The 27,789-nt window shown below is 31.8% G+C and overlaps 3 protein-coding genes across 3 annotated transcripts; all 3 read left to right on the plus strand.

Moving 5' to 3' along the window:
• Window positions 1-1,042: 1,042 nt before the first annotated feature.
• LOC116126534 (E3 ubiquitin protein ligase RIN2-like) lies at window positions 1,043-9,464 on the plus strand. The gene is made up of 5 exons (XM_031412220.1): window positions 1,043-1,243; window positions 1,681-2,119; window positions 3,216-3,293; window positions 4,816-4,902; window positions 9,135-9,464. The coding sequence occupies exons 2-5, from the start codon at window positions 1,880-1,882 to the stop codon at window positions 9,462-9,464; spliced, it is 735 nt and encodes a 244-aa protein (XP_031268080.1). The 5' UTR covers window positions 1,043-1,243; window positions 1,681-1,879.
• A 3,607-nt stretch (window positions 9,465-13,071) lies between these two features.
• LOC116126562 (E3 ubiquitin protein ligase RIN2-like) lies at window positions 13,072-21,604 on the plus strand. The gene is made up of 13 exons (XM_031412234.1): window positions 13,072-13,272; window positions 13,710-14,148; window positions 15,246-15,323; window positions 16,843-16,929; window positions 17,034-17,155; window positions 17,695-17,791; window positions 17,898-18,003; window positions 18,606-18,763; window positions 18,889-19,026; window positions 19,106-19,173; window positions 19,268-19,498; window positions 20,070-20,457; window positions 21,220-21,604. Exons 2-13 carry the CDS (start codon window positions 13,909-13,911, stop codon window positions 21,274-21,276), a joined length of 1,770 nt encoding a protein of 589 aa, XP_031268094.1. The 5' UTR covers window positions 13,072-13,272; window positions 13,710-13,908; the 3' UTR covers window positions 21,277-21,604.
• A 2,828-nt stretch (window positions 21,605-24,432) lies between these two features.
• LOC116126535 lies at window positions 24,433-26,033 on the plus strand. The gene is made up of 4 exons (XM_031412221.1): window positions 24,433-24,561; window positions 24,679-24,826; window positions 25,288-25,352; window positions 25,872-26,033. Exons 1-4 carry the CDS (start codon window positions 24,439-24,441, stop codon window positions 26,031-26,033), a joined length of 498 nt encoding a protein of 165 aa, XP_031268081.1. The 5' UTR covers window positions 24,433-24,438.
• The last annotated feature ends 1,756 nt before the right edge of the window (window positions 26,034-27,789 follow it).

A 27,789-nucleotide genomic window follows, 5' to 3' on the forward strand; every position in this document is an offset into this window, starting at 1 on the left:
GGAAGAATCTTCACGACACTAGGTCACTTGCAAAAATGTAATAATTATCTTGAGCTAAATAGATATAAATAGACGCTCTTCTTTATAAAATAGAGGTTAGGCACACACGCATTCAACAAAGAAAATAACAAAGATACGCAACTAGAAAAAGATTGGTTTAACATTCTCTTAGAGTTCACAAACATAAACACTTGTAATCCCAGATCACAGCTCATGAATTCTTGTAAGCTTGTCTAGCTATCAGAAAATAACTTTTATATAAACGAACATAGTAAATCTAGAAGTCGCTTTAAGTATCCGAACAATTATAAAAATCTTCTTATCAACTTTTATTTTACGTCTTAGCATGCTATTGTAATCACTATATCTCATTCACTTATTATAATCATCTCACGTATAATTTTTTAGCATTTTACATATACGTTAATATCAAAATTAAGTATCAACAATTTTATTATTTTATTTTTCCATGGAATAAAATTTGCCTGCCTTGATACTCAAGGTTGGCTTGGCCCAAAAGAAGAAAGAGATTTTGTTACGTTGATTCTCTAAATGGTATTTTATAGGTTTCACGTTAACTTCAAGTGACGTAGTTATTAAATTCCTTAATTTTGACTATACTATGTCTTATTAATATTTGTATAAAATATAAATTTTATCATTGTTTTAACTAAAAAATAACACAAGGGAACTTTAGTCTATTAACTAAATAATCAATGGTTTAAAGATTGTTAAATTTAATTATAATTATCAAAACAGAAAGAGATAAGGATGGGTAGACAGATATTTTTTCTACCTATTAATAGACAATATAAAGATGATTTGAATGATGTTTTACCTAAGTAACAGAAAACTATATTAATTTAACTTTATTGATTTAACCATGCTTCCAATGGTTGATAATGACTCCATAACTACCTAATCGGTCAATTAAGAGAACAATTTATTTACTGAAATTTGTAATAAATTATTAGGTAATTTATATATATATATATATATATATAATTACCTATTTAAGAAATAATTTATTTGCGGATCCCGGTTTCGCTTTCCTTCCCGCAAAAACTGACTTATTCTCTCCGCTTTCTAAAGTTATTGTCTTTTTTTTTTTTTTCTCTTTCTAAAACGAAAACTAAAATTATTATTAAATTTTATAAATTTAAAGCTAAAGCTATGCAGATAAATTCTGTACAAATACAATCCTCCTGCAACGCTATTATAGCTTCCTCTTAGATCGAATCAGGTTCGTTTATTGCTTTCATCATCATCATATTCATCTTTGACTGTTGAAATTCTTTTAACTCTGTGAATTTTAATACGAATGAATTCATATTTTTTTCCGATTGATTACACGTCATTCAGAATTGTAAGTTGAATTGTATTATTAGGGTTTCGTTTCGTGAATTTTTTGTCTGCCGATGTTAATCGTGTTTTGGTCAATGAAATCTATCATTTTAATATAATCGCCATTTTATTTAACATTTATTGTTTTGTGTTTGATAGTTTTTATTTTTGGTTTTAATTAATTCCTATGTGATTTTTTCTTTGTCGAATCAAACACAAATTATAGGTTTCTTTTTTTAAAATTGTTGATTAGTTTTTTCTATTTTGGTTGATTGATGAGGGGATTTATTAACTGCAGCATATGATTAATTAGATTGGTTTTTTGTGTTCTTGCAGGTATAGTAGATTTGATCTTTGGAAGTTTGGAGGTTAAGTTTGGTAAATCAATGCAGGTGGGGGCCAACTTAACATTTGTAACTCCCTAATTGGTGCCTAATTTTGAGATTCTTTCGATCAGAAAGTCATGGTGATTTAGTTGTAATGAATATCCGAGAGTTAGGTTGTGGTGAAGAGGCTATATTTATAATTATAACCAATGGGGGTGAGCTACTTAGCAATTTCAGCTGTTTGTACAGTTTTAAGTTTTGTAGGTCTTCAGTGGTGGACAGAGTTTTCATTACATAAACTAAGAACAGATGGGTTAATCGGTGAGAATTTGGTTGACTTGGAGAATGCCAACCATGCCCTGGAGTTGTTCTTGGGTTCGTATGCCACAGTTGCATTGCTGGCAAATTTTGCGCTCAATGTTTTTATTCTACTTATTCTTTGTCTCAAGGTATGTTGGTTTTTGTGATTTGAATTTTAGTATAAAATGCTATTACAATCATGATTTCCTGATCATACAAGTTTGCGTGAAGTGGCATATGCTTAGTTAAACAAAGTGCAAAAAAAGGATTTAGTCAAGAAATTTATTTTGGCAATCCGTTGCTCTAGTTTTTGTTTTGTTATAAATTAATTCTCCTCTGGTTCACTCACCATAATAATTCTTTGGTATTTACACGTCTAATTTGTTCCAGAGTCGTAGCTTCAACACTTACCACCAGAAGCATAAGTCAAAGTATGACACAAGATGTTGTTACATATATGTGACTAGCTGACTACATATAGAACAGCAGTTACTACAATACAGCAACATGCAGTTTTTGTGTCTGAAAAGAGTACCAATTTTTATACACACTACATCTCGTTGGTAACTGCATCCAATCTCAAAAAAATCCCAATTGTTTAAAACTTTCTATTAGTCAATTTTCAACTGAATGGAACCTTGTATCCTATACACCTTTGAGGTGTACACACTCTGTACAACTTCTGCTTACCTGAATGGCTCTCCTAAAAGCCTCTAAGAAGCATAATTGGATGCTGTGAAAAAAATTCCTCTTAAGCTTCATGATCACTTTGCTCTCATGTATAACTGAAAGTTGATTATAAAAATAGCTGTAATATATGAAAATGGATACCATGAGGATGCTAGTGACATATTATGTTGGGTATTGAGAATGATTGGGCTTTATATATGGAGCATGTTGGTTTGTAGAACATTTCTCTCTTCTGGGTTCTCTCTAAATAGAAGATTAGGGTTTTGATATTTTATTTGCTTCTCTTCTCTTTTCACATGTTTCACTCATCTTCCATACGTTTGATCTATATCTCTATAAGGACTGTAACTGTACCATGCCACATGGGTCCCTCTTCTTCTTCTTCTCTTTTTTTAAATATATATCACGTAACTAATAATTTTGTTGATAAAATTTAGATCGATTCTTGTTCTTCTTCTCTTTTTAGATATAGATTGGTTAACTCATGATAATGTTGATAATTTTTTTCCTATCAGTGTTGTTTTAATGGTTTTAATATCTGTTTTCCCCTTGCAGACTATATTCTTTGTAGAGTTGTATCCTTCTGAAACTCGTAAATTTGTGGAACGTCTTATCAACTATGTCATTTACAAGGTGAATATTCCTTACTTCCAATTAGTCGCAAAATGTATGAATATGTGTAATTAGAATTTTGGACTCTGAAGTTTACAAATAGTTCATTGCTGGTTCTTTTTCTTCATTTGCTACAGAATTTAATAAATCATAAGTATAATTTAGGAGTGTTAGAGTAATTCATAGGAGAAAATGAAGTTTGTTGATCTGCCAAATTCTGCTAGAATTTATACAACAAAAAAATGTCTTTTGAGGTAGATATGGATACGGAACTGCTTAGATTACTTTAGTTCAGTAAAGTATCACATTCTCTTGGGAGAACTTGGATTAGGGAATTCAACAATCTGTGAACTTCTCTGTCCTCGTTAGCATACATCAGTAGTGAGAAAGCTTTTGGACAAGAATTAATTAATGAGAGATGGGTATCTTCATCAGTTGATGTAAATGTGCCCTTAACTTTTGCTAGTGGGAATTTTATATGTTTTTTTAATTTTTTTTTAATTTTGACAAGTTATGTAAATTTAAGATGGTACTTTGCAGACTGGGATCTATTCTCTAATGTGAACAGTAATTAACTTTGATTCCAGCTGCTCGCATCATCTAATAGTGAAGAGTTCTCTGTGAAATGGAAAGTGCTTATATTCAATGTCTCATTGTCGTATACAGGAGACCTAGAATATAAGCACCCAGCTTTAAAACTACTATTTTATCATTTATTAAGCATCCTCAGACTTGTGCTAAGTACTTTGTGTTTGTTCACATCTGCTTGTGTATAAGTATGTTTGTTTTTGTTTGTGGATACAGCAAAGAAATTTTAGACAGAGAAATAAAATGTGAGATTGGTAATGTCAAGGTTTTTTCGTTTCTCTTTTCTTTTCAAATGGAAGGTTGATGTCATTAAGGTATTCTTTGGGTACTTTGAGGCCTACAAAACAGTGTATATATAAGTGCTTTTGAGATGCTGTAAACCTACTTTTGGTTGGCTTTAATTGTGTTGGTCATTCAGCATGGAGGAAAATCTTATCGGGAGGGGTTAATGATTTTTTTTTTTTTTTTTTGTCACAAATCAATGTCTTGAAGACATTTTACGAGGGAAGATTGGATATATAAGATGAGAAGTTGTTGATCATATTTGTAAAAGATATTGAGATCTGCTTTTTGAGAGAACGGTTTGGCACTATATATTATGGCGAAGAAGGGCTCTTTGGCTGATTTAGGAGCTTCCTGGTTCTTTATGCTGTTTTGCAAGTGATGGATTTTATATACCCTTATTTTTTTATTGCAAACAGCTCTCTGGTTTTATAATTTGATCACTACAATGGTGCTGGTTGTTTTATCTTATCAATTTAGATCTTGTTCGGTGATTGTATGATCTTCTATGATGATGATTTGACTTTTTATAATTTTCTGACAATTGAAGATGTTAAGACTTAAGTCATGTACGAAGTGGCTGTGTATAATCTCAATTATCTTCAAAAATATACTTTTTTTGCTAAGATTTAACAGTTCTATTGTTCTATGCATATCATTGGATATTGAACAGGGAACATTTCTACCGCTTGTTGTTCCACCAACAGTATATCAAATGGGCTTGTGGTCAATTTGGTTGACAGTCTTATGTTCTTTAAAGGTATGTGATGCAATGGACTTCAATGGACATTCCATTTAACTAGTGTAAATTAAAAACAATCAAAAGTTGTTTTCACAGTTTTCTCAGACATTTAATTTGAAAACATTTTTTTTTAGTTTTATATCAATGCATTTTCAAATTTAAAATACAACAAAAAAGTTTGAATTGTATTTTTGAAATTATTTTGCTCACAAATCACATAGACCTATCATTTAACCAAACACCATTTTTCAGACCTTAAAACCCATCTAACTGGTTCTCCATAACTAGAATCCTTACCAAATCGAAGGATGGTGTCCTTTAATTTATTTTTCCATAAAAAAAAAAATTATGTATTTAAAATTCTGAAATATGAAAACATAAAATCATAATATACAGAAATTTCCAAAATAAAAACTAATTGCACATATATATTCTATTTTTCTAGTCGAAATTGTCACAAAAAAAAAAAAAAAATTACATATTAATATTTTTTTTTTTAATTTAGGGTGTGCCAACATACTCTGATTGGCCCCTCCATAAATAGATGTTTTTTTTAGTCTCTCTCCACTTTATTTTTAATATTGGTACATGAAATTATAGTAAAAACATCCTTAAAATTTTGATTTATTTTTGAATTCATTTCTAAAAACTAATTAAAAAATAATGCCACCTAAATATTTCTTTATTCCCTTAATTTGATTGCATGTATGATTATGGTTTATCGCTTATTTACACATCCAATAACACAAAATACAAAAAATTATGATCATATCAATGCATTAAAATACTTTCTTTTTTCATAATAAATTATGTAATTAATTTTTTTTTTTTTTGGGTCTTTATATTTTCTTTATTACATACATTAATCCTCTCCAATCTTATTCCTAACAATACCCCTCTCTTTATACAAAATATAACAAAATTAAAGTTTGCCTAATTTTTTACATTTATTTTTTTGGTCCTATTAGGTCAATTATACTTAAAAAAAAAAAGAAATATGAAAAATAGATTAATTAAAATAATAATGATAATGTTTTGTAACTTACCAACTACAGACATAAGTTGAGCAGTTGAGAAGAACAAAACGGGAATCATCAATTATCATCTAAACAAAACAATGGTAACAAAGGTTTTTTTTTCTTTTTTTTTGTTTGGTTATGCCTAAAATAAAGGTTGAAATATGTTGACGTCATCAAACACCAACAGAATTTAGGAAACCATTATACTGTCTAGAACATGACACGTCTCCAAAGACAAAAAAATATAGCTGTCAAAGATCCAAATGACTCAAGAATTTGTGCTTGAGTGAATTTGTGTTCGTACACTTGTCCAAGTCCCATTTAATTGGATGATATACTTGAAGTTCTCAATGAATGAGAAGGCAGGAAGATCTTCACGACACTAGGTCACTTGCAAAAATGTAATAATTATCTTGAGCTAAATAGATATAAATAGACACTCTTCTTTATAAAATAGAGGTTGGCACACACCCTTCAACAAAGAAATAACAAAGATACGCAACTAGAAAAGATTGGTTTAACATTCTCTTAGAGTTCCAAACATAAACACTTGTACTCCAGATCACAGCTCTGATTCTTGTAAGCTTGTCTAGCTATCAGAAAATAACTTTTATATAAACGAACATAGTAACTAGAATCGCTTTAAGTATCCGACACTTATAAAAATCTTCTTATCAACTTTTATTTACGTCTTAGCATGCTATTGTAATCACTATATCTCATTCACTTATTATAATCATCTCACGTATAATTTTTTAGCATTTACATATACGTAATATCAAATTAATTATCACAATTTTATTATTTTATTTTTCCATGGAATAAATTTGCCTGCCTTGACTCAAGGTTGGCTTGGCCCAAAAGAGAAGAGATTTTGTTACGTTATTCTCTAAATGGTATTTTATAGGTTTCACGTTAACTTCAGTGCGTAGTTATTAAATTCCTTAATTTTGATATACTATGTCTTATTAATATTGTATAAAATATAATTTTATCATTGTTTTAACTAAAAAATAACACAAGGGACCTTTAGTCTATTAACTAAATAATCAATGGTTAAAGATGGTTAAATTTAATTATAATTATCAAAACAGAAGAGATAAGGATGGGTAGACAGATATTTTTTCTACCTATTAATAGACAATATAAAGATATTTGAATGATGTTTTCCTAAGTAACAGAAAACTATATTAATTTAACTTTATTGATTTAACCATGCTTCCAATGGTTGATAATGACTCCATAACTACTAATCGGTCAATTAAGAGAACAATTTATTTACTGAAATTTGTAATAAATTATTAGTATATTTATATATAATATATAATATTACCTATTTAAGAAATAATTTATTTGCGGATCCCGGTTTCGCTTTCCTTCCCGCAAAAACTGACTTATTCTCTCCGCTTTCTAAAGTTATTGTCTTTTTTTTTTTTTTCTCTTTCTAAAACGAAAACTAAAATTATTATTAAATTTATAAATTTAAAGCTAAGCTATGCAGATAATTCTGTACAAATACAACCCTCCTGCAACGCTATTATAGCTTCCTCTTAATCGAATCAGGTTCGTTATTGTTTTCATCATCATCATATTCATCTTTGACTGTTGAAATTCTTTTACTCTTGAATTTTAATACGATGAATTCATATTTTTTTCCGATTGATTACACGTCATTCAGAATTGTAAGTTGAATTGTATTATTAGGTTTCGTTTCGTGAATTTTTGTGCTGCCGATGTTAATCGGTTTTGGTCAATGAATCTATCATTTTAATATAATCGCCATTTTATTTAACATTTTTTGTTTTGTGTTTGATAGTTTTTATTTTTGGTTTTATTAATTCCTATGTGATTTTTTCTTTGTCGAATCAAACACAAATTATAGGTTTCTTTTTTTAAAATTGTTGATTAGTTTTTTCTTATTTGGTTGATTGATGAGGATTTATTAACTGCAGCAATGATTAATTAGATTGGTTTTTTGTGTTCTTGCGGTATAGTAGATTTGATCTTTGGAAGTTTGGAGGTTAAGTTTGGTAAATCAATGCAGGTCGGGGCCAACTTAACATTTGTAACTCCCTAATTGGTGCCTAATTTTGAGATTCTTTCGATCAGAAAGTCATGGTGATTTAGTTGTAATGAATTCCGAGAGTTAGGTTGTGTGGGAGGCTATATTATAATTATCCAATGGGGGTGACTACTTAGCGATTTCAGCTGTTTGTACAGTTTTAAGTTTGTAGGTCTTCAGTGGTGGACAGGTTTTCATTATAAACTAGAACAGATGGGTTAATCGGTGAGAATTTGGTTGACTTGGAGAATGCCAACCATGCCCTGGAGTTGTTCTTGGGTTCGTATGCCACAGTTGCATTGCTGGCAATTTTGCGCTCAATGTTTTTATTCTACTTATTCTTTGTCTCAAGGTATATATTTTTTGTGATTTGAATTTTACAATCATGATTTCCTGATCATACAAGTTTGCGCGAAGTGGCATATGCTTAGTTAAACAAAGTGCAAAAAAAGGATTTAGTCAAAAAATTTATTTTGGCAATCCGTTGCTCCAGTTTTTGTTTTGTTATAAATTAATTCTCCTCTGTTCACTCAGCATAATAATTCTTTGGTATTTACATGTCTATTTGTTCCAGAGTGGTAGCTTCAACACTTACCACCAGAAGCATAAGTCAAAGTATGACACAAGATGTTGTTACATATATGTGACTAGCTGATTCACGCGAGAAGGGAAGAAAGAAGATGAGTTTTTTTTGCCCTAATCTAAAGTATTTATATGTGGCAGGTAAATTACAATAACCCCCTCATTCTTTAATAACATTTCATTTCAGTCCCGGTTCTCGGTTCTGATTCCGGTTCCTGATTCTAGGAATCGGAACCGGAACCGTACAGTACGGTTCCAGATTTTTGGAACCGGAACCTACCCGTTGACGATCGGTTCTGGGTAGGAACCAGAACCAAACATCGGGTACCTAACGGTTCCGGTTCCGAACGGTTCTTTTGAACACCCCTAGTTATAGTAGAAGAAGAGCTTGTTTCTCGTGACCAGGTGTTTGGTGAAATTCGAGATTGTATGGCCAAGGCTCAAGCTCGAATGAAAAAAAATTATGACGCCAAGCATATAGAGAGGGAGTTCCAAGTAGGAGATTTTGTTTATTTGAAGCTCCAACCTTATTGCCAAACCTCTCTTACTTTGAGGAAGAACTAAAAGTTGTCAACTCGTTATTTTAGCCCTTTGAGATCATTGAAAAAATTGGCAAGGTGGCTTATAAGTTGAAATTGCCTACTATGTCAAAAATACATCCAATTTTTCATGTCTTTGTTCTTAAGAAGAAGCTTGGTGCTGATCATGTAGTGCTAGATGTCCTCCCTGAAGTTAATTCTATAGACCAACTCATTCCTTCTCCTAAGGTTGTGTTGGACCAGCAAGTTCGTAAAGGCAAGACTGAGATTTTAGTCCATTGGAAGGGCTTGTCTCCCGCAGACTCAACTTGGAATGTTCGTGATTTGATTCAAGAGCGTTTTCTAGATTTTATCCTTGAGGACGAGGATGCTTTGTAAGAGGGGAGGAGATGTTACATGGTTACGTGGAAACTTATCAAACTACCAAGTCCACATTGATCACATCATTCTGTTTTGAACATGGAATTAGTTTCTTCATTTTAGTTTTCTTGTTTAAGTTTATGTTTGAGTTGTTAGCATTATTCCATATTTTTGCTCAGTTAGTTTGGCTTTTGGCTTGTATTTAAATGATCTTTTATCATGGAATAAAAACATCGAATATCAGAAAATTTGCACCTTACTATTGTATTGGGAATTTGGGAGGCCTTGACCCCTCGAAGTGTCAAGAAACTTATTTCGTTCTTAATTGTTTATTTAGCAAAAATGAGTGTATCAGAAATAGGATGGACAAAGATTTTTATTTAGGGTTTTTATAGAAAAATTAAGAAAGTCAAAAATACCATTTTTAGTTTAACAATTACAAATAGTACCTTGATTATATATAAAGTTAACTGACGGAATTAATGGGGTGTACTAGCATTTCTAATAGTTGTGGGTGATATGTGAGAAATTGTGAAACCTATTGGGGTTTATTTATTTTTAGGGGTAGAATTGAAAAATAACATTTTTTTAAAAGTTTCTAGCAAAATAACATTATACATTGTTTTCAAGAGTTAACGACTTTTTCCCACCCACGGACTTTTAAAATACCACTTTACTATCCAAATTTATATTTCGACAGTGAACAGAGAGCAAACTCGGTCTAGGTTGTTGGAGCTTTTGAAGAGGGGAGGCTGATAAGTATTTTGGTGGTGGAAGGTTGGGTTTTAGTGGTTGGGATTGATCAGAATTTGACTTGGGAGGGACAACTGCATGAACTCTAATCCCTTGATTGCTGACAATTGGCAGGCTTGGTGGGAGTAGGGTTTGAGAGATTTTAGTAAGTGATGATCGAGGAAGATAATGGTAGTGTGTGGGGTTGCAACGATTGCGGAATTGGAAACGAAATATAAATTTAGGTAGTAAAATGGTATTTTAAAAGTCTGTGAGTATGAAAGTATCATTAAGTAATTATTTGGGTGGGAAAGAGTTGTATACTCTTATTTTCAGTGGCGAAAATATCTCTTTTCATAAATCCTTAAGGGCCTGTTGGTAAATAATTTAAATACAGTTTTTTGTTTTTGAAAACAAGGGATTGATAACAAATTTTAAGAAAATGCATTTAGTAAAAATGAGTATAAATGTTTTCAAAATCAGTTTTCGAATACAATTCAAAAACTAGTGTAAAATTAAAAACAATCAAAAGTGTTTTCACAGTTTTCTCAGACATTTAATTTGAAAACATTTTTTTTTAGTTTTTATCAAATGCATTTCAAAATTAAAAATACAACTAAAAAAGTTTGAATTGTATTTTTGAAAATTATTTTGCATCACAAATCAACTAGACCTTAATCATTTACCAAAACCCATTTTCAGACCTTAAAACCCATCTAACTGGTCTCCATAACTAGAATCCTTACCAAATCGAAGGATGGTGTCCTTTAATTTAATTTTTCCATAAAAAAAAAAAATTATTGAATTTAAAATTCTGAAATATGAAAACATAAAATCATAATGAATACAGAAATTTCCAAAATAAAAAACTAATTGACATATAATATTCTATTTTTCTAGTCGAAATTGTCACAAAAAAAAAAAAAAAAATACATATTAATATATTTTTTTTTAATTGAGGGTGTGCCAACATACTCTGATTGCCCCTCATAAAATAGATGTGTTTTTTTAGTCTTCTCTCCACTTTATTTTTTAATATTGGACATGAAAATTATAGTAAAAACATCCTTAAAATTTTGAATTATTTTTGAATTCATTTCTAAAACTAAATTAAAAAAATAATGCCACCTAAATATTTTTTATTCCCTTAATTGATGCATGGTGATTATGGTTTAATCAGCTTATTTACACATATCAATAACACAAAATACAAAAAATTATGATCATATCAATGCATTAAAAATACATTTTTTTTTCATAAATAAATTATGTAATTAATTTTTTTTTTGGGTCTTTAATATATTTCTTTATTACATACATTAATCCTCTCCATATCTATATCCTAATCAATACCCCTCTCTATACAAAATATAACAAAATTAAAGTTTGCACTAATTTTTTACATTTATTTTTTGGTCTATTAGGTCAATTATACTTAAATAAAAAAAAAGAAAATATGAAAAATAGATTAATTAAAATAATAATAGATAATGTTATTGATAAAATTACAAACTACAGACTAAGTTGAGCAGTTGAGAAGAACAAAACGGGGAATCATCAATTTATCATCTAAACAAAACAATGGTAACAAAGAGTTTTTTTTCTTTTTTTTTGTTTTGGTTATGCCTAAAATAAAGGTTGAAATATGTTGACGTCATCAAACACCAATCAGAATTTAGGAAACCATTATACTGTCTAGAACATGACACGTCTCCAAAGACAAAAAAAATATAGCTGTCAAAGATCCAAAATGACTCAAGAATTTGTGCTTGAGTGAATTTGGTTCGTACACTTGTCCAAGTCCCATTTAATTTGATGATATACTTGAAGTTCTCAATGAATGAGAAGGCAGGAAGAATCTTCACGACACTAGGTCACTTGCAAAAATGTAATAATTATCTTGAGCTAAATAGATATAAATAGACACTCTTCTTTATAAAATAGAGGTTAGGCACACACGCATTCAACAAAGAAAATAACAAAGATACGCAACTAGAAAAAGATTGGTTTAACATTCTCTTAGAGTTCACAAACATAAACACTTGTAATCCCAGATCACAGCTCATGAATTCTTGTAAGCTTGTCTAGCTATCAGAAAATAACTTTTATATAAACGAACATAGTAAATCTAGAAGTCGCTTTAAGTATCCGAACAATTATAAAAATCTTCTTATCAACTTTTATTTTACGTCTTAGCATGCTATTGTAATCACTATATCTCATTCACTTATTATAATCATCTCACGTATAATTTTTTAGCATTTTACATATACGTTAATATCAAAATTAAGTATCAACAATTTTATTATTTTATTTTTCCATGGAATAAAATTTGCCTGCCTTGATACTCAAGGTTGGCTTGGCCCAAAAGAAGAAAGAGATTTTGTTACGTTGATTCTCTAAATGGTATTTTATAGGTTTCACGTTAACTTCAAGTGACGTAGTTATTAAATTCCTTAATTTTGACTATACTATGTCTTATTAATATTTGTATAAAATATAAATTTTATCATTGTTTTAACTAAAAAATAACACAAGGGAACTTTAGTCTATTAACTAAATAATCAATGGTTTAAAGATGGTTAAATTTAATTATAATTATCAAAACAGAAAGAGATAAGGATGGGTAGACAGATATTTTTTCTACCTATTAATAGACAATATAAAGATGATTTGAATGATGTTTTACCTAAGTAACAGAAAACTATATTAATTTAACTTTATTGATTTAACCATGCTTCCAATGGTTGATAATGACTCCATAACTACCTAATCGGTCAATTAAGAGAACAATTTATTTACTGAAATTTGTAATAAATTATTAGGTAATTTATATATATATATATATATATATAATTACCTATTTAAGAAATAATTTATTTGCGGATCCCGGTTTCGCTTTCCTTCCCGCAAAAACTGACTTATTCTCTCCGCTTTCTAAAGTTATTGTCTTTTTTTTTTTTTTCTCTTTCTAAAACGAAAACTAAAATTATTATTAAATTTTATAAATTTAAAGCTAAAGCTATGCAGATAAATTCTGTACAAATACAATCCTCCTGCAACGCTATTATAGCTTCCTCTTAGATCGAATCAGGTTCGTTTATTGCTTTCATCATCATCATATTCATCTTTGACTGTTGAAATTCTTTTAACTCTGTGAATTTTAATACGAATGAATTCATATTTTTTTCCGATTGATTACACGTCATTCAGAATTGTAAGTTGAATTGTATTATTAGGGTTTCGTTTCGTGAATTTTTTGTCTGCCGATGTTAATCGTGTTTTGGTCAATGAAATCTATCATTTTAATATAATCGCCATTTTATTTAACATTTATTGTTTTGTGTTTGATAGTTTTTATTTTTGGTTTTAATTAATTCCTATGTGATTTTTTCTTTGTCGAATCAAACACAAATTATAGGTTTCTTTTTTTAAAATTGTTGATTAGTTTTTTCTATTTTGGTTGATTGATGAGGGGATTTATTAACTGCAGCATATGATTAATTAGATTGGTTTTTTGTGTTCTTGCAGGTATAGTAGATTTGATCTTTGGAAGTTTGGAGGTTAAGTTTGGTAAATCAATGCAGGTGGGGGCCAACTTAACATTTGTAACTCCCTAATTGGTGCCTAATTTTGAGATTCTTTCGATCAGAAAGTCATGGTGATTTAGTTGTAATGAATATCCGAGAGTTAGGTTGTGGTGAAGAGGCTATATTTATAATTATAACCAATGGGGGTGAGCTACTTAGCAATTTCAGCTGTTTGTACAGTTTTAAGTTTTGTAGGTCTTCAGTGGTGGACAGAGTTTTCATTACATAAACTAAGAACAGATGGGTTAATCGGTGAGAATTTGGTTGACTTGGAGAATGCCAACCATGCCCTGGAGTTGTTCTTGGGTTCGTATGCCACAGTTGCATTGCTGGCAAATTTTGCGCTCAATGTTTTTATTCTACTTATTCTTTGTCTCAAGGTATGTTGGTTTTTGTGATTTGAATTTTAGTATAAAATGCTATTACAATCATGATTTCCTGATCATACAAGTTTGCGCGAAGTGGCATATGCTTAGTTAAACAAAGTGCAAAAAAAGGATTTAGTCAAAAAATTTATTTTGGCAATCCGTTGCTCCAGTTTTTGTTTTGTTATAAATTAATTCTCCTCTGGTTCACTCAGCATAATAATTCTTTGGTATTTACATGTCTAATTTGTTCCAGAGTGGTAGCTTCAACACTTACCACCAGAAGCATAAGTCAAAGTATGACACAAGATGTTGTTACATATATGTGACTAGCTGACTACATATAGAACAGCAGTTACTACAATACAGCAACATGCAGTTTTTGTGTCTGAAAAGAGTACCAATTTTTATACACACTACATCTCGTTGGTAACTGCATCCAATCTCCAAAAAATCCCAATTGTTTCAAACTTTCTATTAGTCAATTTTCAACTGAATGGAACCTTGTATCCTATACACCTTTGAGGTGTACACACTCTGTACAACTTCTGCTTACCTGAATGGCTCTCCTAAAAGCCTCTAAGAAGCATAATTGGATGCTGTGAAAAAAAATTCCTCTTAAGCTTCATGATCACTTTGCTCTTATGTATAACTGAAAGTTGATTATAAAAATAGCTGTAATATATCAAAATGGATACCATGAGGATGCTAGTGACATATTATGTTGGGTATTGAGAATGATCGGGCTTTATATATGGAGCATGTTGGTTTGTAGAACATTTCTCTCTTCTGGGTTCTCTCTAAATAGAAGATTAGGGTTTTGATATTTTATTTGCTTCTCTTCTCTTTTCACATGTTTCACTCATCTTCCATACGTTTGATCTATATCTCTATAAGGACTGTAACTGTACCATGCCACATGGGTCCCTCTTCTTCTTCTTCTCTTTTTTTAAATATATATCACGTAACTAATAATTTTGTTGATAAAATTTAGATCGATTCTTATTCTTCTTCTCTTTTTAGATATAGATTGGTTAACTCATGATAATGTTGATAATTTTTTTCCTATCAGTGTTGTTTTAATGGTTTTAATATCTGTTTTCCCCTTGCAGACTATATTCTTTGTAGAGTTGTATCCTTCTGAAACTCGTAAATTTGTGGAACGTCTTATCAACTATGTCATTTACAAGGTGAATATTCCTTACTTCCAATTAGTCGCAAAATGTATGAATATGTGTAATTAGAATTTTGGACTCTGAAGTTTACAAATAGTTCATTGCTGGTTCTTTTTCTTCATTTGCTACAGAATTTAATAAATCATAAGTATAATTTAGGAGTGTTAGAGTAATTCATAGGAGAAAATGAAGTTTGTTGATCTGCCAAATTCTGCTAGAATTTATACAACAAAAAAATGTCTTTTGAGGTTGATATGGATACGGAACTGCTTAGATTACTTTAGTTCAGTAACATATCACATTCTCTTGGGAGAACTTGGATTAGGGAATTCAACAATCTGTGAACTTCTCTGTCCTCATTCGCATACATCAGTAGTGAGAAAGCTTTTGGACAAGAATTAATTAATGAGAGATGGGTATCTTCATCGGTTGATGTAAATGTGCCCTTAACTTTTGCTAGTGGGAATTTTATATGTTTTTTTAATTTTTTTTTAATTTTGACAAGTTATGTAAATTTAAGATGGTACTTTGCAGACTGGGATCTATTCTCTAATGTGAACAGTAATTAACTTTGATTCCAGCTGCTCGCATCATCTAATAGTGAAGAGTTCTCTGTGAAATGGAAAGTGCTTATATTCAATGTCTCATTGTCGTATACAGGAGACCTAGAATATAAGCACCCAGCTTTAAAACTACTATTTTATCATTTATTAAGCATCCTCAGACTTGTGCTAAGTACTTTGTGTTTGTTCACATCTGCTTGTGTATAAGTATGTTTGTTTTTGTTTGTGGATACAGCAAAGAAATTTTAGACAGAGAAATAAAATGTGAGATTGGTAATGTCAAGGTTTTTTCGTTTCTCTTTTCTTTTCAAATGGAAGGTTGATGTCATTAAGGTATTCTTTGGGTACTTTGAGGCCTACAAAACAGTGTATATATAAGTGCTTTTGAGATGCTGTAAACCTACTTTTGGTTGGCTTTAATTGTGTTGGTCATTCAGCATGGAGGAAAATCTTATCGGGAGGGGTTAATGATTTTTTTTTTTTTTTGTCACAAATCAATGTCTTGAAGACATTTTACGAGAGAAGATTGGATATATAAGATGAGAAGTTGTTGATCATATTTATAAAAGATACTGAGATCTGCTTTTTGAGAGAACAGTTTGGCACTATATATTCATGGCGAAGACGGGCTCTTTGGCTGATTTAGGAGCTTCCTGGTTCTTTATGCTGTTTTGCAAGTGATGGATTTTATATACCCTTATTTTTTTATTGCAAACAGCTCTCTGGTTTTATAATTTGATCACTACAATGGTGCTGGTTGTTTATCTTATCAATTTAGATCTTGTTCGGTGATTGTATGATCTTCTATGTTGATGATTTGACTTTTTATAATTTTCTGACAATTGAAGATGTTAAGACTTAAGTCATGTACAAAGTTGCTGTGTATAATCTCAATTATCTTCATAAATATACTTTTTTTGCTAAGATTTAACAGTTCTATTGTTCTATGCATATCATTGGATATTGAACAGGGAACATTTCTACCGCTTGTTGTTCCACCAACAGTATATCAAATGGGCTTGTGGTCAATTTGGTTGACAGTCTTATGTTCTTTAAAGGTATGTGATGCAATGGACTTCAATGGACATTCTATTTTAAGATTCAATCAGTAAGGACATTTAATTGCAACATATATATGACAAGTCTCATGCATATCGAGCAGATGTTTCAAGCCTTGGCAAGAGATAGACTCGAACGTTTGAATGCATCTCCCTCTGCGACACCATGGACATATTTCCGCGTGTTTTCAGTATTACCTTTGGTTCTCTCTGTTGACATTATCTGGTATGAACTAATGTTCTTATGTTTTGTATATATTTTATGAATAATGAATTTACGAATGCCTTTTTGTGTGTATGTTTACCTTTTTAGTTTTCTTGTAATGGAATCATGGATCTAATCTGCATATTTTCATTCACCACTACAACTAGGCTTACACTTAAGGGTGATGTTGAAAGAAATAACTGACTTCCAACATCTGAGAATTTGCAAGCAACCAAATCTTATTGTAGACAAAAGAGTATCTTTCTTCTGAAGGATTCTATGCACTCTCTAAGAGTATGAATCATTTTTCTGAGTATTTGGACTATTGTCTTCTATGTTAAGAGTGTTAAGAGTAGTTGGTATTAAGGCCTAATGCTAATTCAGGAAAAGGTGTTCTATTTGCTTTCTGCTTTCCTCACACTTTCAAATATAGGAATGCAATATTTTACCTTTATTCATTTTAAAGACTTTAATTTACTAATGAACAGGCAGACACTATGTTTTTAGTAATTTTGTAAAGCTTAGAAGTGTCTCTTATGTTAGTTGTTTCACACTTGCAGGATAAGGCTATGTCTAATAATGTGCAGAATACTGGATTCATCTATGTCCCTGTTGTTATTTTTTGAGCCTCTGAGTGTCGCTTTTGAGACCATGCAGGTAATGTTATAGAAAACCTCATGGAATATGATACATATTTTTTAATTTTAATATTTCTTAAGCCTTGATTGATGAAGTCATTTGGTACCGAAAATGCTTCCTGTAGGCCATTTTGGTTCATGGTTTCCAGTTGCTTGATATATGGATCCACCATGCAGCAGGGAATAGCACAAACTGTGAAAGGCCAAAGTTCTTCGACACATCAGCGGCAGGTGATTTTTCCGACTCTCTAGCTTCTCGTTGATGCGTTAGTGTGATACCTAAGGTAGGACAAGGGATAGTTGGTTATTCTTAGGCTTGGTAGTTCCATTGTGCTTTTAATTATTCCATTAGAAATTATTTATAGTTTCTTTTGTTTTTTGTTGTGGTTGTGATATTTCAAAGAGGTATTTTTCTGGGGAACTGAAACACTATATTAGCTGCACTGAAAGATTTCTCTCTTTACTGATGGGTTTTGTTGCATTGATAAACAGTAAAGCTCAATTTCTTTATCTCATATTTTAGTCTGGCTTAGCATGATTTTATAAGTAGGAGATGTGTTAGTTGTGATATTTTCAGTTACTTTGCTAATTATTAGGTGCTTTGTGAATGACGGTTTTCATATATTTGCAGCATATTAACGAATTCAATCTCCTTGATAAACTACATAGGTCCTTTTCAGTTTCAAAATTTGGTACTTTTTTACTGTTTTTCGTTCCGATGAGGTGTCCTTTTCAGTTTGAAGTTTGGCTAATTTTGATTGTTTTAGTGCCCATCGGCGATATACCTAAATTTAGGTTGTGATTCATGTTCTGATGAAGGAATGTTTGTGCAGGTGCATTGTTGGAATGGAAGGGCATTCTTATCCGAAATTTGGGCTTTTTCCTAGACATGGCTACATTGTTTATGGCACTTGGTCATTACATGCATATTTGGTGGCTTCGTGGCATGGCTTTCCATCTTGTGGATGCAGTCCTTTTCTTAAACATACGTGTAAATATTTCTGTAAATATTCTATTCTATTTTTAATTGCAAAATATTAACATCTAGCTAGCAGGTTGTTTTAATATATCTTTATTTCACTTGCTTTATGTTTATATAATCAGCTTTATCTACAGGCCTTGCTAAGTGCTATCATAAAGCGTATAAAAGGATTCATCAAACTGAGAGTAGCTTTAGGGGACCTTCATGCTGCGCTTCCTGATGCAACATCTGAAGAGCTACGTGCATATGACGATGAATGTGCTATCTGTCGGGTATGCTTTTGTCTTTTGTTGTTGGCCTTTTAGGTTCCACTTGATCCCTTGAATTGTGATGAACTGGGAAATTTTTCAGGAGCCCATGGCAAAGGCTAAAAAGCTTCACTGCAATCACCTTTTCCATCTTGCGTGCTTGAGATCTTGGTATGTTTTATGTTATTTGTGACTGACCCTCAGCTTGTGTATTTGCAGTCTACGAGGCTTAATATAATGTTGAATTGTAATTTGTAAATGGCAGGTTGGATCAAGGTTTAAATGAGATGTACTCATGCCCTACATGTCGAAAACCGCTTTTTGTGGGTAGACCTGAAAACAATGCAACCCCTCGTGCTGGGGAAGTTTCCAGCGATGAACAGTTAGCTCGTCAATTAAGTTTGGGCCTAGATAGGCAAAACAATTCTGCACAAACCCTTCCCACTGGTGTTTTCCCAACTCAGACACAGAACCCTATGGAAGATAGCCCTTGGAGGTTCAGTTCCTTACTTTACATAAATGCAGTTCATTTTCTTGCCTTGAAATTATTAATCTTACTGTTTATATTTGAAAAAGCACTCCTTTGGTTTAGTGGTGTTAAAATCCACTAGATTTACACTTTAGACCTTCGGAACTCAGTTCTGGCTTGTTGCTGAAGTTCCTTTTTGGTTAGGTCTGTGTGATCCTGGGGCTTTAGGCTTACTACCATGGATGACTTAAACCTAGATTTTTGTCAAGCATCTAACCTTTCCATTAATAAGACTAGCAGCCATTTTCCTGGATATAATAGTAACAAGTTCAAATTTGTTTAGTAGAACCTTTTGTGCTTCTGCTTCTCTGATCACTAAATTCCATTTTAGGCAGGACTCGCATTTGAATATTGAAATTAGTCAATTTCTCTTCAAGTTAATTTATTGTAGCTTTTGCTGATACCAAAAGATTGTTTCTCTGTTCTCTGATGTGTAAAATTCATGCATAAAACTTGCAATTGATCAAACAATGTCATATTCATAGGGTGTTCAGTTTACAATATTTTGTTCTTTTCCATTTCTCCTTTTGTTCTTTAGGAGTGCAGGACTTGATTCAAGTTGGTTGCATACTTGGCCAAGCCAAGGTGTTGATGGAGCTGGTCCTTCTACAGCTATGAGATCAGTTGGATTAGGGAGAGTTCAGATGATGATGAGACATCTTGCATCTGTAGGAGAAACCTATGCACAAACTGCCATTGAGGATACTTCTTGGAGCCTTTGGCAAATGAATCCTTCTCAGGCTGCTGGTGCTGCTTCTGGTTCACCTGTTCCTCCTCCTGTTGCTGGAAGATACCTTGGAAATACTGGTGGTCTACATACTAGATCAGCCTCATGGTCTGGAAATGATGACATAGCAAACATACTTGCTATGGCTGAGACTGTGCGAGAGGTTCTGCCACATGTCCCAGATGAGTTAATTTTACAGGTATAGTTTGGATTTTATGTTTGATAATGCTCTTGTTGGTCAATTATCTTTAGCCTTTAGTTATCCTTCAGTTCAGGTCAATTATGTCATCTATGTTTGTAGTTAGATTAACTTTTTCTGTTGGGAAAGAAATTTTATCTCGCTTTTCCTGTCACGCAAGCTACTTCTGCTAGATTTTCACCTTTCATAGTATTCCACTGTTAAATCTCGTATACAGACACATGGTATCTAGAAGTCCTGTGGTGGGAAAGCATGTTTTTGTGGCTGTTGCTAGAAATATCCCCTTTTCTTTTCTTCCAGAGCCCCAGCTTCGTCTCCTGTAACCCACACGGTGCGTTGAAAAAAAAACAAAACTTTTCCCAGTTGTGGGAGGTTGTTTCTCAAAAAAAAAAAAATCACGAGTATACTTTGGGTCAATGTGAAATTTTTTGAAGGGTTTTATCCTCTGAAGATGCCTTGTCTAACTTGCATGCAGGGTCATTTTTTTATTAAGATAATGGTAACAACTTCCCTATTTTTATTATATATAGGAAACCAACTCAGTCAAGTAATTAGCCCGAAGCCAACTTTAGGGTTTTGCTTACCTTTACTAGCATCGATGTAGACAACCGGATTGGGCGGAGGTGCATTTCAGTAACTGATTATGTTTAATTTGGTGCTAAATGGTCATTTTGGAATTCATGTAATTGACAATGACAATTCATGTTTAGTCTTTGAGTTTTCCATATTTACCGGTTATGTTTAACTAATGTAATTTTGCAGGACTTGCAAAGAACAAATTCAGCTACTGTTACTGTGAATAATCTTCTTCAAATGTGATTTGCTTACATATTTTAACGCCCCGTGAATACGTGAATGAGAATCATGATCCAGTGTATAAGTTTGAAGGCGTGCATGCGCAGCAGGAAGGTGGTTCGTATTATCAAACAGAATGGTTTTATATGTTTGTTATTTTAAGAAAAAAAGATTAAATGTCGAGAGCTCCATTCTCTGTACAAAAAGGCAGCTCGGTAAATCAGTTGTTCTCAGTGAAGAACACAAATATAGCCCTTAGTATTACTATGTACTACATGGAAAAATAAAATTTGCTATATACACATTTCACAGACTGTTATATTATTATATGCAGTCCGGTTTTGATGCTGCATTCCATTCCATTTTCTTCTCCCTTCAATTAAATTATTTTCGCGTGTAAATGCCATAGATTTGCCGGCGTGTGGACAAGGGCAACGAGCCTTCCAAGAATGCGGGGCTTTAAGAAACACCTCCTCCTTGGGTTCTTCATTGGTCGAACACTCAGGCCCATAGATTAACACTCATTTGAATATTATATTATATAAGATTAGGATTTCATATCTTAAAAATTCAAATTCATTAAAGTAAAGACCATTAAGAAATACGTATATTGAATTTTAAATGTCTCAAAATTTAGTTATACTAAAAAAGAGTTATTAATCCGAGAGCTGAAGTCTAAGAACTTGTTTGACTGTGCTTATGCAAATTAATTTATAAGCAATTGGTATTTATAAGTTAATTTGAGCTTATAAGCATCATTGTTTTAAAAGTCAGACTGGAGGGTAACATGTTTTGCTGTTCGGGTCACTAGTCAACCGGTCCAATCGGTTGGACCGGTCGATTGGACCGATGATATCAACGATAATTTTATTTTAAAAAAATTATCATTAATCCCTCAAATTTTAATATATTACAAAAAATCTCCTTAAAAAGATCAAATTAGTCCCTAAATTTTTTATTTATTTCAAAAAATGCCCCAAAAAAATTACCAATTAATCCTTACACTTTTGAAATATCTTCAAAACACCCTTATAAAATTATAAAGTAACCCTTATAATTTTGAAATATTACAAAACCTCCCTAGGACCTGAGCCGGTCCGGAGAAGCTGTCGAGTCCCGGTCAGACCGGTCCAGTCTGGTTTTTAAAACAGAGATAAACATTTAAAATTTTAAGCTGTTACGTGTTTGGTTAATGTATTTATAAGTGACTGATAAATAGTTGACGCGTTTGATAAAACGTGTCTTATAAATACATTTTATTATTAAAAAGACTAAAAATGATATTATATCATTTTATCAATTAATAAATTATTCAACCGGATTTTAAAATTAAATATGAATAATGTGGTAATATATTTAGTCAACTGAAAAAAAAAAAAAAAAAAAGTGCCTCCCCCCCTCTACCCACCTTTTTTTTCTTCTTATAAGCTGAGTTTATAAGTCCAAAAAAGTTATAATCAAACAGATCAACTTAATTTAAGAGCTTATAAGCTCAGACAGACACCCCCTAATTCTTATATTTTAAATGTCAACTTAAGGCAAAAAAAAAATGTATCATCATTTATATGATACAGATTTAGAGGGGAAAGAAAAACCTTTTATTCTTTAAAGTTGAAATATAACACAGTGCATGAGATGAGACTGTTCTGCATTCAGTAACTCATCTTTAGATTTAAAATTATGTTAATTTAAGGAGTAGATCTTTCTCCTCAATTTTGAGAGGTTTTACCCGCTGTTTTAAAACCCGGACCGGAGGGTAACTCGTTTGCTGCTCGGGTCATGGATCAATCGGTTGGACCGATGACGTCAGCGATAATTTTATCTTTTAAAAATTATTATTAATCCTTAAATTTTAATATATTACAAAAATTCCTCTAAAAAAGTTCAAATTAGTCCCTAAAATTTCTATTTAATTAAGGCCCCCAAAAATTTTTAATTAATCCCTAAACTTTCGACATATCTCCAAAACACCCCTATAAAATAACAAATTAACCCTTATAATTTTAAAATTTTACAAAAACCTCCCTAAGACCTGAACCGGACAGGAGAAGCGCCGGCTCCCGATCGGACCGGTCAGGTCCGGTTTTCAAAACAGAGGTTTTACCTACTCTTTTGTGTTACAATTCTTCAAGAAAAATTTCCCCATTATTAGATTCTTAGATATTAATCACGTATGTTTTTTCTTGAAAATTTATCTGTGATAATCAGATTAAAGAAAACTTAAAAAAATGATCCCCAAATGTATCCATCTTTTTTTTTTTTTTTTTTTTGGTTTTTTTTGCCCTTATGAAGTTGACCAAGTCCATGATATAAATAATTACGCTATCAATCTCAGGTTGAATGGAATAATAAATTAAAAAATGTAGTTATAGTATAAGGTAATTATATATTAATGGGTTTTAACAGTTAAAAGTCTATCTGTGAAAATAAATAATGTTTTGGTAAGTTTTTGTGTCAAGGTAATACGGTGGAAAAGAGCAACAAACACGGAGCCAGCATGAAATCAGACGACAAGAATTGGAGTTATCAAACAAAAAGGTAACCCTAGCCTTGTGAATTGAAATCCTACAATATTAATTTATTTGCTCAATCTCTCTTTGAATATGGCTGTTGTTTTTTGACCACGCAACCTCTACAATTTCTGGTTGAGCATATCGAGGAAAATGTTTGAAATGTGCTACTATATTTTAATACTTTTCTAATTTTAATTTGTTTACTATTTATTATTGTTGGCTCAATTAGTTCTACGATTGGGAAAGTGTAATTAAACCATTAGTTAAGTTGGGAAAAGTCACTTACTCTCGTATGAACTACGATGCTACTTTCTATTAAATCCAAACAGATAATACAACAATTAAATTTAATGAAATCGAGAATTCTTTGTGAAAAATTAAAAAAGTAAATGACCAAAACAACACAATTTATTTTGTTTTCCCATAATCAAATCACTCACTTACCTCCATGTTAACATTCTTATAAACAGCAATGTTGTCTTGTCTCTTCCAAAACCTGCTTTAATTAATTAATTATACAGTACATATAGTCAATCTTTATGTGTACTCCATTGATCAAACACTAAAGAAGATACGTATATCCTGCAGAGAAGCCACTTTTCTTTTGAACTACTCTCTGATCTATTTCTTAAAGGGGGCAAGGGCTAGCTATTGATTTAAGCTAGTCATCATCATGTCCATCATACTTTCTCTTCTCATCTTGATTTTATGTCTTTCCTTCCATCCATGTAATGCTCGCCCTTTTGGGGTCATCCATGAGGGTTCTAGCACAGTGCAGCTCCACTTCTCTGGCGAGGTTGCCGCTCATCCACCTTTGCTTCTCTTTATTTTACATTTAAACCATACGATCTACATACAATCTTCTTTTTTCTTCTTTATTCTTTTACTAATAATTATCTGGTTTCTGGTGCAGGTTGTGGAGAAGGTTAAATTACTTGATCACTTCAATTCATCAGTTGGAAGAGGAACAAGTATTGGACATAGCATTGTTGATGATAATAAGATAAGTCATGGAGGTGCAACAACTCGAGAACCAAAGGACTCAATAAAGAAAATTTCAGGTCATGTTCCAATCAAGTCCCTTGTTTCAGTTTCTTGGCGTACTGAACCCGTTCAGAACCATGTCAAAGGCAAAACTATTCCTGGAATTTTCTCAGATTATTCACAACCGAGAACTCGGACTCCTTCTCATAACTGAAGTTCTATTTTTAATTCATCCTCCCTTCTACATCCACTAATCTTCATGCTTCCCAGCTAATTATTCACCATTTGAACTTACCTTGTCGATCGAGCTAGCATCCTTAAGCCTTATTTAGCCTTTATAACTAGTTGGGAAGAACCCCAATGAGCCTCAAAGTTGTTGACTCTGTATATTTGTTTCACTATATCCGAACATAGTATTCATTTGTTCTTGTAGTTTAAAAACCAGAGATTTTATTGTAGTAATTATGAGATTTTTGCTTCTTATATAGTTTCATCGTTGCTGTTGATTGTTCGTTATTGATAGGAATGAAACATGCAGGAACTGAGATTTTTGAGTCCTCTAGTAACGTGAATTTGCTTAATAAGGCAACAACTGCCACACAGGTAAATTCATATATATCTGATGCTAGCTAGCTGTGTGTAGTTAAAGGGGTTTTGGACATAGGGTTTATATCATAACCTGAAGCTTATGTGATATGCCCATGTCCTCAGGGCAACAAAAGAAAGTTTATCGTTTGTGCATGCATGAAACGATTAATTGCATATGCATGTGCTTATATATTTGTAATATCAGGCTCTATTATACATTAAATTTCATTTATGAAGTATATAGTTTGAATGAACAGATTAATATATATATATATATATAGATGTTTTTGCTTTTTATTACAAAATATTATTCAAAAAAACCTGAGATGATTATTTGCTATATATTTTAAAAAGTGATTGAACATTGCACATTGGAAATAAGCTTCGCAATAATTGATAGTATCCGTAATAAGATATAGCACACTCTTGATAAAGAGTGTCAAAAAATCGCTCGAAGAAGATAGAATTATATATTTTTGATATATAAATATATATATATAACACATTACTATATACTATGTGTTGATTATGTAGGGATGGAGAAGGCGAGCATTACTAGTAGAATCTGGTACAGACCAGGTTAAAAAAGCAGTAGAATATTTCAGTAATGACAAAGTTGAAGAAGAAGAAGTGGCTATGACAGATGATTATAACCCACCGCATCAGACACCACCCATTCACAATAGACAAACCTAAATTCGTATTTTGATAATGGCAATGCAGTTGTTTTCATATAAGAATTTGAAGAGAATCATAGAATGAGCAAGCCAGCTAGATATTTCAAGTGCATCATGGACTGGCTACTAGCCAAGATCTCTGTGTGTGTGTGTGTATGTTGTGCTATATATCTGTAGTTGAAAGCATTTGTAATCCAGTTGCAAGCACAACAAAGAATAAATTTTTTTTTCTTTAAATTCCTCCTCTTTTATTTGCTAAAATGAACAAATTAAAGCAATTAACTTTTTATTCAGTAATTCAGTTGTTGTAAACAGTTTTCTGAAAGATTTTTGAAGCAAGAAAACTTTGCCTGGAAAGATTCAATATAGAGAGTAAATTCGATGGCCACATTTGACGTTTTCATTTTGTTTATCTTGAGCTTTACTTGACCCTTATCAATTTAAAATATGAAGGGAGAGTGAGATTAGGGTCAAGAGGATGACTGAATCTCCGCTAATTGATTGGAACAATTAAATATTAATTCCCAATCTAATTAGGTCCAATTGATCCTTCCTTTTGTTACTCTTAAACAAAGTCTAATTCTACTGTAGGCGATAATTAAGGTTTAATTAATTTGAGAAACAATTATATATATTGAAAATATTTGACTTATATATATACTTTCTTATATAACTTCAAATTATATAATTATAAATAAATTGATTTTTGTATCTAGTTATGTAGCTATTATATATGAGGTTTGTTTTCTTTTTTTTTTTTTTTTTTTTTTTTTTTTGCAATTAATCCATTACTTTTACTAATTATGAAATAACCAAATTCTTTTTTGTGATTGGGGTGTCCGAGTAACTTGTACGCATCTTAACTAATCCTCCAGGCCTAGAAGATAACGGTCGGATAAACCTCCAGTGGCTACCCCTATTAACAATTGAGATAATCGAACTCAAAACCTTTTAAGTATATACTCTAAGAGTTTCAATTCAACCACTCGGCTACCCCAAGATGTTTATATGTGAGTTCTTGTCGCAGATTAAGAGAATATTATTGCTTATATAATTATGAATTTAGTAGGTGAAAAGTGGTTTAATTAGTAGACAATACAAATGGAATGGAACGTAAGCAACCATGTCGAGAATGTCTCCCATATGTTTTATAAGCACAAAGTTCCATATCAAAAAACAAGGAAAAAAGTTGAACTAATATGCATTAAAATATATGAACAAGATTAATTTTATAATTTCGTGCCCAAATCCCCATGATAAAAATTGGATGCAAAAGAACATAAAGAGCCTGACGAACTTGTACAAAAAGAATAGAAAATGTAATACAATTAGACAAACGAAATTGCATGTCTCAATCTCCTCCAGACAAGCCACAACTAATCCTCTTGGGATGCATCCCAAATTGCTGGATCACTATTCAGAGTTCAACCCTAGTTTGATACGTAAGCTGCTGGTTATAAAGGAACTCTTTCACCACCATTACTGCAAATTCTCTACACCTATAACCCTATCTAGAGATCACTAACTAACATAGAAGAGGTCATATAATAAGTGAATAATGAATCCAGAATCAATCCCGGTTAAGTAACAATTTCAAGTGTTATTAGTAGAACACATACGATTAGCTGATAAAATAGTGAGTAAACGACTTTTTCCCGTTCAAGGTTTGCCTTAATGATACTTTCCCACAAAATAAGTTCGAAAATACCACTTTCTCATCTGAAGTTCATATTTTGTTAATACTTAAAATACATTTCATTTTCTCGTTGGTGTTT

This window comes from Pistacia vera, unplaced genomic scaffold, assembly GCF_008641045.1.
Source record: "Pistacia vera cultivar Batoury unplaced genomic scaffold, PisVer_v2 Contig180, whole genome shotgun sequence".
NCBI classification, from domain to species: domain Eukaryota; kingdom Viridiplantae; phylum Streptophyta; class Magnoliopsida; order Sapindales; family Anacardiaceae; genus Pistacia; species Pistacia vera.